The following is a 15,755-nucleotide window of genomic DNA, read 5'->3' as shown; positions in this document are numbered from 1 at the left end:
ACCAAAAATGGATAACAGCATATGTCCCCCATCTCTAGAATGGAATGCCCCCTTTCTAAAAGTGGTGTACTCGTAATGTTAGAACAGGTGTCACTTAAAGATCCTTTTATATATTTTTAAGCGCTTAAATTTCATCATTTGAACAGGTATAATCTGGCATTTAACTTCAGACTTATATAAAAATCATAATAACAGTAAGACCTCGCGTTAGGAGGTTGGAAACATGAAAGAAAGAAGAGGAAAATAAAGTTTCCACCCCCACCCCCTTTACTTTTCCAGTGGAACAGTCCGAGTAAAAGTTGACCGCCTTTTCAGTCAGTTGTGGGATCCTGAAAAACGGCTTCCTTGTCGCTAAGACGTGGGCCAAAACAGTCTCATATTGCTCTCACTTTTACAACATGGCTTCAAATAAGGTAAGTTTCAACATACTGCCAAGTAACACTGGTAAGGTTGAAGAATGACTAAGGCTTAAAGCTACCTTCTAACTTGGGATCGTTAAGAATTAAAAATGTTCCTGTGAGACAATATAGGTCACTGCGCAATTCTACAAAGGAATGTCTGTCAATAGAACTGACATACTTATTGTATTGTATTATCATTGTTGTGTATCAACTATCTACTACTAAACTACTGGACAGTAACAGTGGTGTATCTTTGGTGAAGGCATACTGACAAGGTGTATTGAATACGTACAGCAGAATATGATCATATTGTGTCGTGTATGGGCGAGCAAAAGGCCTGGTATTTGTTCTGAGCATTGTTGTGCTTTTGTCGACTTCACGGCAAACTAGCCTGGAAGCCAGACTGTAGCCAGGACTAGCGAGGAGTTATTCCTCAGGGGATCCAGGGCCCTGGCCTGAGTTGAAGACCTGGCTGTGTAGGTCTTGCTTCCAGGCTAGCAACTAATCTACAAGAAGATCATCCGATGGAAAAGTCGTTAGTACCGGCCAAGACTGTGACCATGTCTTGCTCGCGGCACGGTTACGATTTTGCCGCCGGCGGAAGATCAGCTAGCCGCCCTGAAATATTAGCCTGACCTGCAATGAAGTTAGCCTGGATACCAGACCTTTCGCGCGATGCGATGATAAGCCCTTTTGGGCGGGGAAGACCTAGTACCGTAGTAGGGATAGAGTTGGCACCCGGGAGCGCTTTAGCTTGAGTACCAGCTTCCGTAGTGACCGCTGGCTAAAAAAATTCGCGATTTTGTTTTGAGCCAGCGGTCACTACGGAGGCTGGTACTCAGGCTAGGAGCGCTTGGCAGCCGAACTCTAATTTCTATGGCGCTATCGCGCGAGAGGTATTAGCGGGCCGTGTGCTATCTGTGGCGGCGGCGCGAGTGACTTCCCCGGCCAAAGGATTAGCGCCAGGAGCGCGGTGGTCTGGCACCCAGGCTATGAAATGATCCGCTAGAGCCCGACTAAAGCAAAAGAAAGACGGATCTCGGCGAGCTAAAATGAATACGTATACATACTGAAATTGCGACTGTTTTTAAGCACGAAAGGCGGCCGCGGATGTTAACAATGGAGTCCCATTTTACTAGTAGGATGATAAACATAAACAGGATGTGCTACGTAGGTTGTAGGCAGTTGTATGGGGGGCTGCATGCCCTTATACGTAGAGCGTAATGAGCCGTTTTAATTTTACGTAGAGCGTTGCCGACCACTCCAATTCAACGTAGAGCGTAATCTGCGTATTTTACGTTGAACGTTATTGACCACTTTAATTCTACGTAATGCGTAGTAGCTACCCGGAATTTAGCGTAAAACGTACTTGATGAATTGTGCGTAAAGCGTTGTCAAACTTTTCTAACCTTGCTCTAAGTCACAAACGAGTGCGCACTCTGTTTTGTTTTGCTATCCCCCCTTTATACAATGGAACAATCCTCCGTACTCGTTCCCAAAATCTTGTTTTTAGAAGTTTGACACTTTTGCTGGTGCGCGGAAGAGCCACTTGGTTAAAAATGGAGACCGGCCTGGGGGGTACTCCTTAAGAGCAAGGGATTTAAGCCTGATGATGATGATAATGGTAGTAGATAGCTAGCTGCAGACCAACATGTAGTAAGGGTGATCAGTCAATGTATGAATTGAACCTTCTTCTAGAATAAAGTTGTTGATAGAAGTTATCATACAACATATGATGCCCCGGAGCCAATGGCCATGAATGTAGTTCTCTTGCTGACTGGAAGGACTGCATCCTTTCCCCTCCGCTATTAATCCTGATCATAGACCAGAACGCTGCTGAAACATCCTGAGGTCCGCCCGTGCCGACAACTCCTGCTCCTCTCCAACAAGCCGGAATAGAAGTAGGTTCTGAGATTTTTTGTTGTTCTTTCATTAATCGACGATGGGCAGGATGAAAAGTTTTTCAAAGGTTTGATGCGGAAGAATTGTTGTCTATTCTCGCTTCCGTAAGTTGCTAAAAAGGTTGAATAATTTGACAAGGGTTGGACAGATTTGTCATTTGTAACCAAAGCTGTACTACAATGGCTCTCCACATGCTCTGATGAAATATTCCCCCTTTTCTTGGACAATTTCTACCATTTTCAGTCCTGGTGTGTTACGCCGAATGGTGCTTATACCGCGTGACCCATTTAAATTCAGATTCTGCTTCAAATGTTTCAATTTTTTCTAGCTACGTTGTTTTCTCCAGAAGCAGGACATTTTATAAGTAGAAGGACGGCCCCCACGGGAGGCCAGACATGTACGCTAAGGATCTTGAAAGAAACTACTGAAACGGTGTTATGTTTTCTATCTATCTATTTATCTATCGGCCATCAGCCGGGACTTAACAAGTTATGTTTTAGTCACTATCTATAAAGGTTACCCTTGACCAATCAATTCCCACGTTTTAAAACGAAAGATGCTTATCTTGGTGGTACATTTCATCTGAAAATTGAGAAATTTAGGTTGTATTCATCCATATGGGACATAATAGTAGCTCCAGCTATCATTACCTCTGGTTACCATATAGGGTGGCCCACATGTCAGCATTTGCCTCGGGCGTTGGACGGCCAATTACTCAGTAATGGACAGTCGGAGCGGTAAATCATATCGTTTTGACGCAGGTATCAGGGTGACCCAAATACTGCAAAATATAGAAATGTTCACGGTGGTTTTATGTTCGCGGTTTTCGCGGTGACCTTTCAGCGCGAACTTGATATTCCCCCTAATTTTGACAATTTATACCATGTTTCAGGGTGTCAGGGTGTGTTTCGCCAAATGGCGTTTATATCGCTTGACCGATTTAGATTCAGATTCTGCTTCAATTGCATAAAAGTTTGTTTTTTTCTCTAGCTACAGTTCTCTCCAGTAGCAGGACATGTTATAAGTGGAATGACGGCCCTCATAGTAGGCCATATATTTACGTTTTTTAAAGAACAAAGGATCTTGAAAGAAACTACTGAAACGATTTTATCTTTAGCTACTTTCTATAAAGGTTGCTCTTGACCAACCAATTTCCACAAATCTCTTGCTCTTAAGCAGGTTCCCAGATGTCCCCTCACCAGGCCTGCGGATTTTGCCACGCCGTATTTCAGACATGTCATACTCTGTCCAAAAGCACGTCGTAGTTGAAGAGAACTACATCGTACATTTGAGTCACCACGACGTAGTACAGTTAGGCCGTATTTCAGTCCAGCATAATGCATTGGGAAGCTTCAGAATTTAGCGTAGAGCGTAGAGAGGCGTCCTGAATTTAGCGTAATACGTAGTTGGCCGTCCGAATTTAGCGTAGAGCGTTGTCGGGACCCCCCCCCCCATACAGGCCCTCTTGTATGCGTTAATCGGATGACGTCTTTGTATATACATCACTCACTCACTCACTCACTCACTCACTCACTCACTCACTCACTCACTCTCTCCCATAGCTTAGTCAGCCGTCAGGGCAGCATATGTGTATGTAAATATTACTAACACGCTAAATTCACTAGCTTGGCTTGTCCTTTACGCACACAAAATCAGTTGCTTACATTTATAATTAGTATCGTCTTATTATCCATTTTCCTTCCTGCATTTGTACTGGTCACGCGTATTGTAAGTAAAACATACGCAAACTTCGAATAATTCCATTTTTATGGGGCTAAACAGAATAAAAGAACATAACATAACATAACATAACAAAGAAGAGGAAAATGTCAATAGTGATTCGGGATGCCTTCATTCATGATACATACCACAGAGCAGTTAGGATAGGTTTAGTCGTGAATCATTGTGACAGAAGCATGCACTTTTCCCGAGCTCAAATAACGCCCGCTGGCGCCAGATTCAAAATGGCGCCGGTATTTGGAAAGGGGTCTATTCGAAAATACGTGGAAGCATGGTAGAACCAAGGAGGTTAAATATACATATATATTGTATATTTAACCTCCTTGGTAGAACTGACAAAAAGACTTCTCAGAAAACGCACGACTCCCCTTAAACTTAAGGTATACACTGAAATTTAAAAAAAAACTGTGGTGGCAACATACTTTTATTAGAATGTTGTTGTTTTGGGCCAGTGTGTTTGTTTGTCATGATGTGTGTTCGTAGTTATTCAAATATTGTAGAGTGTCAGGATGTGTGGAGGGAGAGGTTGTAATTGGACACTGGTAGAATTGGCATGTTGGCTTGTCCCGCGGGTCCAAAGTTGGTCTCGCATAGACAAAATTAACTAGAAATTTACAATATAATGAATAAAACAAGAAATTCACCAAAAAACACCACACATTTCATGGAGCTTTGAGATCTTTGTTATGAATCATTTTTGCTTTTACTATGTCTAAAAAAGTTTTACTTTTATCCAAACTTGTAGAATATGAAAGCAACGAAATGTAGAGCTGATGAGAGTAAGCTACTTCCTCGGCGTCCATTCTCTAAATACACGAAGTCAACACCTACTGCAGAGAAACCACATCGGTGCTCCATCTGTGACTATGCAGCAGCAAAAAAGGGCTCCTTGAACCGACACATGGTCGTCCACAGTTCTGAAAGACCGTACAAGTGCGACGAGTGTACGTACTCGACGGCTAGAAGGTATGATCTGAAGAGGCACATGGTCTCCCACACCGGCGAACGGCACCGGCCGTTTAAGTGTGAGTACTGCGGCCGCAGATTTGCCCACAAATTCGAACTTACCCAACACATACGGACCCACACGGGTGAGAAACCTTACGTCTGCGGCGAGTGCGGTTTTAGAACGGCTCGTAGGTCTGTGTTGTGCCAACACATGCAGACTCACACAGGGGAAAGACCCTTCATGTGCAAGGAGTGTGGCTACAGAGCGGCCCGAAAGTCAACCCTCGAACTTCACATTAAAACTCACTTAGGTGACAAACCGTTTCTATGTGACCACTGCGGATTCACTGCAGTTCGGAAGTCTAGTCTAGAGAACCACATGATGACTCACACAGGGGAGAAACCCTTCAAATGCACAGTTTGTGGATACCAAACGACTTGTAAGCGTTACCTGGCAGACCACATCCGGACCCATACTGGTGAGAAGCGGCATCACTGTGAAGAGTGCGGGTACAGGACGATGCGTAAGGAGGCAATGGTCGCGCACATGCGCAAGCACACCGGCGAGAAACCTTATCACTGTAACGTATGTGACTACAGGACCGCACAATACGGACAACTGCAGAGACACAAGAAGACTCACACGGAGAAGAAGCCGTTCCACTGTCTTCTTTGCAACTACAAAGCTAGGAGAAAGGAACACTTGGACAGACATATGAAGATTCACTCTTCAGCCCCTGTGATAAATCCATGACATTCCTACGACATTGCTTTAGGCTACTCCCGAACCAAGGGCGGCGAAGGGTTTTGGAGTAGACTGGCACTCACCCTATTCTAGCTATAGTTTGCTCATCTGATCGCATTCAAGCAGAAAAATTGAAATTCTAGACTTAAAGACTTAGTAGGCAACCTAGCCTTGACGACCAACTCTCAACCACAGATGCCTTCTCACGACAAACTTCCAACCATGGTCTGGGGAAGGTCGGGAGGCCATGGTCGGATATTTGTGGTATACCGGTAAGGACATTAGTGTTTATGATTAAATAATGCGTTCAGCTTTCTTATAATGAACGTCAACTGTAAGAGTCGACGGATTTGAATGGACATATGAGCTGGTCAAATTGAACATTGCTGCATGGAAATATTTGCTGGTGTTGTTTAATATAATATTCATATCTGTTATGCTTGTCAGTGTTTCAATGATAGATCATCAAAAATAATACGCTTATTATGAAACTATGTGACTATACTATTGATAAACTATTTTCTTGGATGTTGTCCAAATCATTTGAACATAACAAATTACTACAAGTTATTATTGTTTCCTCTAAGTTACTTAGTTTAGTTATGAGTGTGTCATACGTAGACTAGTCTCTGAGAATTATTGGTTTACCGTACATTGTACCTGTACAGTCGTTGTGTAATAAATTCATTAAAATTAGGAAACCCATGTACCATTTATCGTAGAGTATTTAAATGATTTTACATCTTGGAAAATAAACGTTCAATAACCTCAACTTTTTTCTTGGGAAACCTATGATCATGTGTCACTTTTATGCACAACAAAAATCAGTTTATCTTGCATTGTTTATTGATCAATAAATGCTCACTCGGTGGTTTTATTTGATGGTTATACATGTAGCACATGGCCAGGCGTTATGACACCATATACACCTCGGGGCGGATCATTAAACCTTAATTATACCCGTCTAGTTGTTGTGCAATTAAGTTCATTCATACTTCGGAAACCCATATTAGATATCGCAAAGCATTCAAATGATTCCGCACATGGGAAAATATATCAACTTTCTTCTTCTATTTCTCTGTGGACAATTATGAACCTGGCAATTATTCCTCGTATGCATGAAAGAAACAACATGGATGACATCAGTTTATCTTGCATTGTTTATTGATCAACAAATGCCAATAAAATACATTTTGCAGTTTTGTTTACAAATGTATTTCAATAATCTAAATTAAAACAAACACTCTCTGAACAGAAATACAATTCTCTTGTAATATCAAATCTGAAAATGTTTGTAAACATGTATAAACAAGGTCTATTTGACCCACTACCTTCCAAAACTCCCATATTGAGAAAATAATAATGAATAGAAAAATCAAGTTTGTAAGAGCTGGAATTGATTTTAAGTTTGTAATTGTATTGGACTATTCATGTCTCTATTGCACATGTTCTGGTAAATGGGTTGAAGATATGTATGCAATATGAATTTTTTGGGAGGCCATCAATTTTCAGTTTATTCCTTATCCTTGCCGAGAATTTTGCCAAGTTGTAGCTAAAATTCTGTCTCAGACGCCACTTTTTTCTGGCTTGATTGTGTACTAACATATCGGGTGACTTGGTCCCTTTCTTTAGGTTTCATACTCTTCGCATACATTGTACCTTTAAATCATAAGATTGTCATGCAATAAGGTTCTTCTTCTACGTGTATGCTACCAATTCCCCTAGCAGCATCCCATATGTTTACTGACTGAAAACCACATACAATCACCTCAAAGTGCCATTCAGGTCCTCTTACATACATGTGTATATGTGGTGACCATTGAGTGCCTAGTAGGGGTCGGTATCGGTACCATCTAATTTGCAGCACTAACAGAGACATGTACTTGTGTCTTGTTCTAAAATGTACCTGACTTTTCAGTACTGCTATCCACCCCTAGACCTAATGTGGCTAGCGCATGTACTAAGGATGCCAGGTGATAGGATCCCCAAAGTTGCCCTGAACTGGAGGCCGACAGGAAAGAGAAAAAGAGGCAGACCAAAGACCACATGGAGGAGAACAGTGTCAGACGACCTGGCGGCCATGGGTCTGTCCTGGAGAACTGCTGACAGCTTGGCACAGGACAGACCCAGATGGAGGAAATAAGTCATAGCCTTATGTCTCAGAACGGGCAAAGAGGATAAGTAAGTAAAGTAAGTATCCACCCCTAGATGTGGTGAGACAATTTTGTTATTGAAATATTATATTATAAAGATAAATCACATGGGCCCCACATGAACAAGACTAGCTTGTGACAAAGCAAACTGGAATGCATCATGGGAGGGCATTCCTCGCGAGTGAACTTTAACCCTGAGATGATGATGTAAGGTTGTGCAATACAGCTTCAAAGAACTCATGGTCAACATATGATACAACTGTAGTTCAACATCGACATGATTATCAAAAATAATGTCATATCCCTGAATAGTTTCATCAGGTTGGTGAATGACTGAATAGCTAAGTTCATAACCACATATTTAACAAGAGCCAATGTTTTGACATCCACTTTGGTTAAATATGTGGTTGTGAGTAAAAAAGCTCTGCTATCTTTCAATCAATACTTCTCACTGCATGATTTCATCATCAATATTATCATATATAATATTCTAATCTATTTTGGATACACTTTACAAAAATGTACATCAAGATAACCTTTACAGAACATATCTCCAGATGACGAGTAAAAGTTATATACAATCTACTATTGACCTTGAACAAAGGCATTGTGATTGACCACAATATTTTATCATCCAATTTAGCATTCTGTAGTAATTACATCATTGACAATAGATAATTGAAACCACCAATAATTCTTTTGAAGTATGATCATCTTGCATACACGCAAGAATAAAAATCGGTTTTGAAGTACATGTACAGTATCATGTTCAGTGTGAAAAATGAATCTGCAATGCTGAAAATTGAGATGATTCACTCTCCATGTCACCAAATCATAAATCTCGGTGGAAATGGCAACTATGAACTGAAATTACAGATAAAAATTGCATCCCTGCATTGCATCCCCCTACAGATCTCTTCTGATGGAACAGTCTTGGAATGGTGGGTGATGTCATCAGTAACCTTCAGTGCAGCTCCATGCCCTTGGTGTTGGGGAGTTTGATCGCTGCGAGCCCTCCGATGACGAGAAGCCCGGCTACCATTAGCAGCGGGATGGCGCAGTGCGTGTCCACGAGTAAACCGAACACCACGTTCCCCAGAATGGCCGCTATCCTCCCCATACCAGTCTGGATACCCATAGCAGTGGACCTGGAAGTAAATGTAGCAACACGTTCATGTAATGCACATATTTCATACTGAGCAATGGACCTGGCAGTAAACGTAGCAGCATATTCAAGTGCAGCCTATTCCACATTAACTTTGATTTTTCATCCCCAAATAAGGTGTAAACAACACACACAACAACTTTGTTGAATGCAAAGAAACATGATTTTGAAAGAATCAGCTTAAACCAATGTCCAATGCACATCAAAAACAGATTGAGCCAGAGGAACAACAAAACAGAAGCATTGTTGCAGTACCAAGGAAAACAGCTAGGAGGCCCAAAAGGGACCTTGAAGTTCAGCCACCTCCTTTACGGAGGTAACAGCCCTGAATGGTTGACATACCTGAGATGTGTAGGGTACAGCTCGGCGCCCAGAACGTCCAAGCTGTTAAAGGCGATGACAGAAATGCCGCCGAAGGCACAGGAGGCGATGAGACTCTGAGTCTTGCTACTCACAAACCAGAAGAAAAACACACTGACACCTGAGAAGACTAAACTTCCACCTGAAAAACAAAACATTGAAGAAGAACTTTGTTGTTTACAGCACATATATTTGTTTAGTTGTCTAAAATCCTCACATATAATTGAAACATTGACTTTCTACCAGCCATGATAATTTTCAATTTTACAAACAGCCAAAAACTAAAACAACAGCAAATATAACAAGAAGATGACATTTACTAACTGTACCAAAGTTGACCTGTAATTTCCAACACACAAAATTGGATTTAAGCAAATTGTCCAGTCTTCGTCAAGCCTCAAGGAATGAGCAATCGTCACATTAATATGCAGAAAATTTGGATCAGTGACTGACCAATTTTTTTTGTCGGAAATTACAGTTTAACTATGATACAGAATTAGCCTACGTACCATCCTCAATAGTAACCGCTGGCTCAATCTTTTTGCTTGCTAACCACGAGGAAGCGAAAAGATTGAGCCAGTGGTTACTACGGAGGATGGTACTCAGGCTAATACAGAATGACTTCTACCAACAGAGATGAACTTTCAAGTTAAGACACTCACTGAGTAGGATCTTTGCTCCAAGTTTGTGCATGAGAACTGTTGCAAAGATGTTTCCCGGTAGATTTGATATAGCGGTAAGAAATCCCTCGAAATACACGTCTTCCGATGGTATGCAGGACTCGTTGGCAGGAGTTACTGGAATGGAGCCGTTTATGCCCGCAGGCGACTTCAGACAGGGCGACCCCCCGTACAGGTCTATTCGCTTGAACAGTTCTGGCAGCCACAACCACAAGCCGTAGTACCTGGTGAGAAATAAAACACAGTAAAATCACCACAACTACATTCCAGACAGGGTTTTTTCCAAGGAAAAATTACCTGTTGATTATTGTTAAGGAGCAACCAAGCGGGGGGATAGTGTAGAAGGAGGAGGTTGAATTCGACAATGTGGAGTTTTAGAGAATATTAAAATGGGGCATTCTAAAAGGCTTCCTGCGGGGCAAAATTCCTGTCAGATAGGTCAGAATTGAAGACTATGGCCACATGCATATACAAGTAACCTAATAATAGCATTCCTGGTCAATCAGGATTTTATGCTTATCATAGGATCTGCTACCCAGGGTAAGGGGATGCATGGTCAGGACCCCTTCATTGAAAAGCCAGCAACAGACAGATCCCTACCCAAAACAGACGCTGAAAAAGATGACCAGCATCACTACGGTCCGCGACGTCAGCGGAGGTTTCATCAGTTCCACGGTCTGGCTCCCAATTACTCGGAACGTGGTCCCGATCTCTGCACATCTCACTCGCCAGGCATTTTTTCCACGAGGGTGACGGGCCTTGTCGTCATCTTTTTTCGTGGTCACTTCCAGTTGCCTTATCTGAGGGTTAAAAACAAAAACATTTCTACTTAGTAATGTTTTGCATTTAACCTTCTGACTGCTTAGGTGGTCTTTTGTCACCACATTTGCAGTGTTTACAGCATTAGGCAGCAGGGTGAGGGTTAAGTTGCTAGCATTAGTAAGGTCAGAAAATTCTAGGAATACACTCAGTGATTCTGCCAGATTGAAATATCTACCCTGACATATCAACTTAGCCCTTAGATATGTATAGAACTGTAGTTATGTACTGGCCATACTTTGTACCTTGGACAATTGTTGAGCAATAAAGTTATCATATCAACTTATCATATTGTTATAAAGAAGAAACAAAGCAGGCAAAAAGTGTTTCACATACGACAGAGACAGGAGACAGCAGTTGGAGAAAGATGTTTGCCTGCCACTGAGAAGCCTGGCAGAAAATGTAGCAAAGCAAGATGAAGAGAAAGAAAAGGAATAAGAAGATATACTGTCAGCTTCTAGCAATGCAGAAAGAAAAAACAATATTTTTACTTCTGTGAAGGTAAACATAATAGGAAAAAGGACTATAGATCCTACATAATACAAAAGAAGTAGAATGGAAAACAAAGGAACAAATAGAGGGATAAGTTGAGTTATACACACCGAGTATTGCCTAGGAGTTTTCCCATTGGCAGTGTTCATCTTGTGAACATGTGACAACACTCGCAAGGCTTCTTTCTCTCTCCCCATCTGAAAACAGATTAAGATAGAGAACAATTAGACATTATTATTATGAAATCACAAGAGACGGATCATTTTCAAGAAGCACACTACAGCAATTATAAATGCTTTTCTATACCTCAACTGGCATTGATTTGGGAGCAATCACGAAGTAAAAAGATATAGCTTCTCGGACTTAGGATTGCAAAAGCTACACCATAAGTTAAGCCATTAAGTTCTTTATTCTCAAAGCTACACATCTACAGTAGAAACTAACAACAAAAAACGCATCATATATACGTATTGTATAAATATAATGTAAAGACTATTATCATCACATTGCTGCTTTAACCTTTAGCACTCTGAAGTAGTCTTTCGTCACCCAATTCCCTATTTGTTACAGAGTTAGGCAGCAGGGAGAAGGTTAAGCTAAAAATTAGATTTTCACCAACTCCTATTTCTGACCCCCCCCCCCCCCCCCTCCCTCGGAGATTCCAATGATAGATGCATGTTGCCATGGTTACCTCCATGAGGAACTTGGGGCTCTCGGGCATGCAGGTGAGCAGGAGCGCGGCGGTGAGGCTGGGGATGGTGCACAGCGCCACGAACACGCGCCAACTGTCGTACGTCATGGCCCCCATGCTGAACTGCAGATATGTCCTGGAAGGAAACAGAAGTCACTCAATCTGTCAATGTTTGCCTAAATAACAAGACCTGTTTTGCAACACATATAAAGGACAGTAACAGTTCCTATGGTGTTGTCTTACCATAGGAACTATCTTAACATGATTTACATTTTAATGACATTTGCATACGTTTCTTACGAGTCCTTGACATGTTCAACTGATTTCCCAGTTCAGAAGTCCTAGTATTGTATTCGTTTTGCCATTTCATTTCAGTAACGCTGAAAAAGAGTGATGGATGTCATGCGAAACGTCCAGAATTAAGCTTCTATCCAGTTGTAGAGTTTGAATTGTCTTTATATGTTGTTTACCTGCATGTCTAACCTTCATAAACGTAACAAGACCTGTACTAACAAGTCCGGACCTGCACCTAAACCTGTGTTCCTGTACCTGTACCTAAAATTTGTGCATGACATTGTACACAGCTCTAACTGCCACTGTTGGTTTTTCCTCATACCAGACACTGGGACAGCATGAAAATTGATTGACATTCAAAGCTACCAGATAATTGTTAAAGAGCTCATTGCAAATGGGGAAATCTGGTTATGACTATTCCAGCCCTCCCTAAATTGGGACGCCCTGTATATAAATCCTAGCTAAAAGCCTGCGCAGTACAAATAAAGATATCTGACATTTATAGTCATAGTCATATTCAAAAACAACTTCCACAGTTGTTCAGAAAAAAATTGTGGTTGCCATAGTTACCTGGGAATGACCAACCAGGCCAGCCCGGCAGCGATGATGTTGCCGAACATCCAGGAGGCGGCGAGGACGCTGAGCATGGTGCCGCGCTTGGACTTGGGCTGGAACTCACAGTAGTACGCAAACACCACAGGGATGGAGCCGCCAACGCTGGGGAGGGGGACGCAACAGTGAACATTAACCATGAATTCGACATACCTTTTATTCAATACTTTTGAGTACCCTTTTACCGATCACCCTAATTATAAAGATGCCATTGACTGGTGTCGACTGGCTAGGCTAGTGGACATGAGATTGAAAGGTTCTGTGTTCGATTCCTGGCTACACGTTGTGTCCTTGGGAAAGACACTTTACACAACTTTACTCATTCCACCCAGGTGTAAATGAATCAACCCACCCATCATCTGATCTTCATGTCCCTAACACGCAAATTTTGTAATCAATCCCAAATATGCAAAATTTAAGAAATGCAAATTTTTCACTTACCCAACCCCACTGAGGAATCTGAAGAAGAGGAACAGTAGGAAGGAGTTGGCCATGCTGGAGGCCAGCCCAAACAGTCCATTCACAAGGAGGGACAGCATCAGCACTTTTCTCCTGCCCTGTACATCAGCGAGAGCCCCCCATACATAGCCTCCAATCATCATGCCTGGAAAAGACACCCCAAAGCAAGTGGGTTGGAGGCAATTTTAGTGGCCATTGACATACTGAAAACATGGTTTAGAAACAACATTATTTTCTATGGCATCTACTGTATATGGCAGTAGAAGGGTGGCCATATTATAGACAAGATTATTGATACTTATCTTTAGTTATCACATTACTTGAGTACTACACTACCTTCCAGCATATCTTTGTGTCACAATTATATCTCATCAAAATTTGACTCGAAAAGCAACTACAGCTCAGAAAAAAACATTTGTTTTTAATTTCCTGTTTCTGTTTACTATTCTAGATCTGTTACCTGCAAAGATGACTCCGCTGAGCCAGCCCTTGTCTGATGTGGTGAGTTTGAGGTCACAGGTCGCAGAGGGAAGTAGGAACGAAACACAGAGGATCTCGATGGCATCGCTGGCATTGGCCCAACCACACGCAAACAGCAAGAAGTACTGGAACCTCCCATAGCCTGTAGATTAATAAAAAAAATAATGATGCAAAATGTGTGGCTTCGGAATCTGTATCAAACAGCTACTATAACTCAACTGTGCTTGGGTGTAATGTTGTATGTGGCAAGGTGGTCTGGTGGTTTGGGTTAACGTTGTTGACTTAGAATTTAAAGGTTCTGGGTTCCAATCCCTAGCAGGTCCCGATGTTGTGCTTTTGGGAAAGGCAATTTACATCTATTTTCTCACTTGACTCAGATGAAAACGAGTACCTAGCTTTGGTTAGGGATGTCCCCTTGGATGTTTGAGGACAGCCACACCTCAAGCACATTACAGAACCCACCACGCTTATCGAAAAGAGTAGTGTGAGTGTGAGTAGATCATTTATCTTTATCATTTACAGGTTGGTCTTACGCAGCTTACAAAACTGCTGAGTTTAATTTCAAACAAAACAAAAACAGACTTTGAACCCTGACCTTTGGTTCCAGAAGTGCTCACAATCACACCAATGAGAGAAATAATCAAAAAGAATACTGTAAATGTAATCATTTCTGCAGGGTTCAATTTCAAGGTAGGAGAGATAAGGACTCAGGTTTTCACAACATATTTTGAGTTTGCGGTCAAAACAACACTAGCGCAAAAACACATAATATTCATAATTATAGTGTAATGATTTTGTAACAATAAGACCACCGCAAACTATTTCAAGATTTACAGTATAAGGGGATATACCTGTTGCTGCTATAGCCTCCTCATATGTAGCGCCCTCCTGTCTTCTCTGCACTGAGTCTTGTCCTGAGAAAACAACAACAACATTTCCACCTCCTCCTACTGGCTGGTACCCCTTATGTCCTCTCTGTTGGGTCTTCATTCTTCTTAGAAAGCACGATGTGTTTCTTCCAGCAAGTTTGGTGTCTTAAAATTTTGCAGCTATTTCTTCTGATGACAACCTATGTGGAGCTGGCACATTACTGATATGACAATGCACAATATGAAATCAGGTCAGAATTGGAATTTTTTGTTAGTTAAACCTTAACCTCCTTGGTTAAACTCCCACAGCCATCTGAGAAGAGTTTAGGACTAAGTTAATTGTATAATTAAAACGGCAACTTAAGAAAAAGTTTGAAAGTTGTGGTTGGAACGATAAACAACAACACACGGGGCACACGTACTAGTCTTGTAAGAAAAATAAACAACATTTTGTGCAAGTCACATACAGTGAGTGACTCCCGGACCCCAACCTAAATGTTCGATTTTTTCTCTTTTAGAGCTGAAGTATTGACATTTCGGGCAGCTGTTACTAAAAGTGGTATCCAAAGATCTCATCGACATGCAAAAACACGTTGCTAGACAACCAAGGGACGCCGGAAGAGTGATAGAGGAAAAGAAATAATGATACAGTAATAATTTTAAGGCACCCCTCCCACTTTAAAAAAAATGACACGAAAGTGAGCACGAAAAACAACATTAAAGTGTTAAGTTCCAACTTGTCTAAAGCTTAAAGAAGCCAAATATAAGATGCATGGATGTTTAAGGAATGGAGGATTTAAGAAATACCAGAGTTTTCGCCGGGAAAAATCGTCCCAGTTGCATCTTCTTCGTCCAACAATCTCTCTCTTTCTGGTTCCACGTCCGCCATCTTGTCGACGGACTATGCCATTAGGTAAGAGGGGTGTTCTTTTATAATCACCGTAA

The 15,755-nt window shown here is 41.6% G+C and overlaps 2 protein-coding genes across 3 annotated transcripts; one reads left to right on the top strand and one right to left on the bottom strand.

Moving 5' to 3' along the window:
• The first annotated feature begins 298 nt into the window (after positions 1 to 298).
• On the top strand, positions 299 to 6,508 carry LOC136426023 (zinc finger protein OZF-like). The gene is made up of 2 exons (XM_066414956.1): positions 299 to 413; positions 4,789 to 6,508. The coding sequence occupies exons 1-2, from the start codon at positions 399 to 401 to the stop codon at positions 5,743 to 5,745; spliced, it is 972 nt and encodes a 323-aa protein (XP_066271053.1). The 5' UTR covers positions 299 to 398; the 3' UTR covers positions 5,746 to 6,508.
• Positions 6,509 to 8,318: 1,810 nt separating this feature from the next.
• Positions 8,319 to 15,721, bottom strand: LOC136425433 (synaptic vesicle glycoprotein 2C-like). 2 transcript variants are annotated; one of them, XM_066414289.1, is made up of 11 exons: positions 15,618 to 15,721; positions 14,793 to 14,855; positions 13,922 to 14,083; positions 13,444 to 13,606; positions 12,961 to 13,107; positions 12,097 to 12,232; positions 11,516 to 11,602; positions 10,695 to 10,894; positions 10,077 to 10,318; positions 9,397 to 9,556; positions 8,319 to 9,037 (listed from the first exon to the last, which is right to left on the bottom strand). In XM_066414289.1, the coding sequence occupies exons 1-11, from the start codon at positions 15,697 to 15,699 to the stop codon at positions 8,854 to 8,856; spliced, it is 1,626 nt and encodes a 541-aa protein (XP_066270386.1). In that variant the 5' UTR covers positions 15,700 to 15,721; the 3' UTR covers positions 8,319 to 8,853. The 2 variants fall into 2 exon arrangements, with proteins under 2 accessions (XP_066270386.1, XP_066270387.1); XM_066414290.1 differs by having other exon boundaries at positions 14,793 to 15,010; positions 15,618 to 15,717.
• Positions 15,722 to 15,755: the final 34 nt, after the last annotated feature.

This window comes from Branchiostoma lanceolatum, chromosome 19, assembly GCF_035083965.1.
Source record: "Branchiostoma lanceolatum isolate klBraLanc5 chromosome 19, klBraLanc5.hap2, whole genome shotgun sequence".
NCBI classification, from domain to species: Eukaryota; Metazoa; Chordata; class Leptocardii; order Amphioxiformes; family Branchiostomatidae; genus Branchiostoma; species Branchiostoma lanceolatum.
This window is presented reverse-complemented; position numbering and strand designations above follow the sequence as displayed.

Bases quoted from the DNA above. Each gene is read 5' to 3' on its own strand.
- LOC136425433 (XM_066414289.1), bottom strand. From the start codon at position 15,699: ATGGCGGACGTGGAACCAGAAAGAGAGAGATTGTTGGACGAAGAAGAT. The intron at 12,233-12,960 runs GTAACTATGGCA...GTTTCCTTCCAG, and splicing joins GCCTGGTTGGTCATTCCCAG to GACATATCTGCAGTTCAGCA. The intron at 10,319-10,694 runs GTAGGGATCTGT...ATTTCTCACCAG, and splicing joins TTTTTCAGCGTCTGTTTTGG to GTACTACGGCTTGTGGTTGT.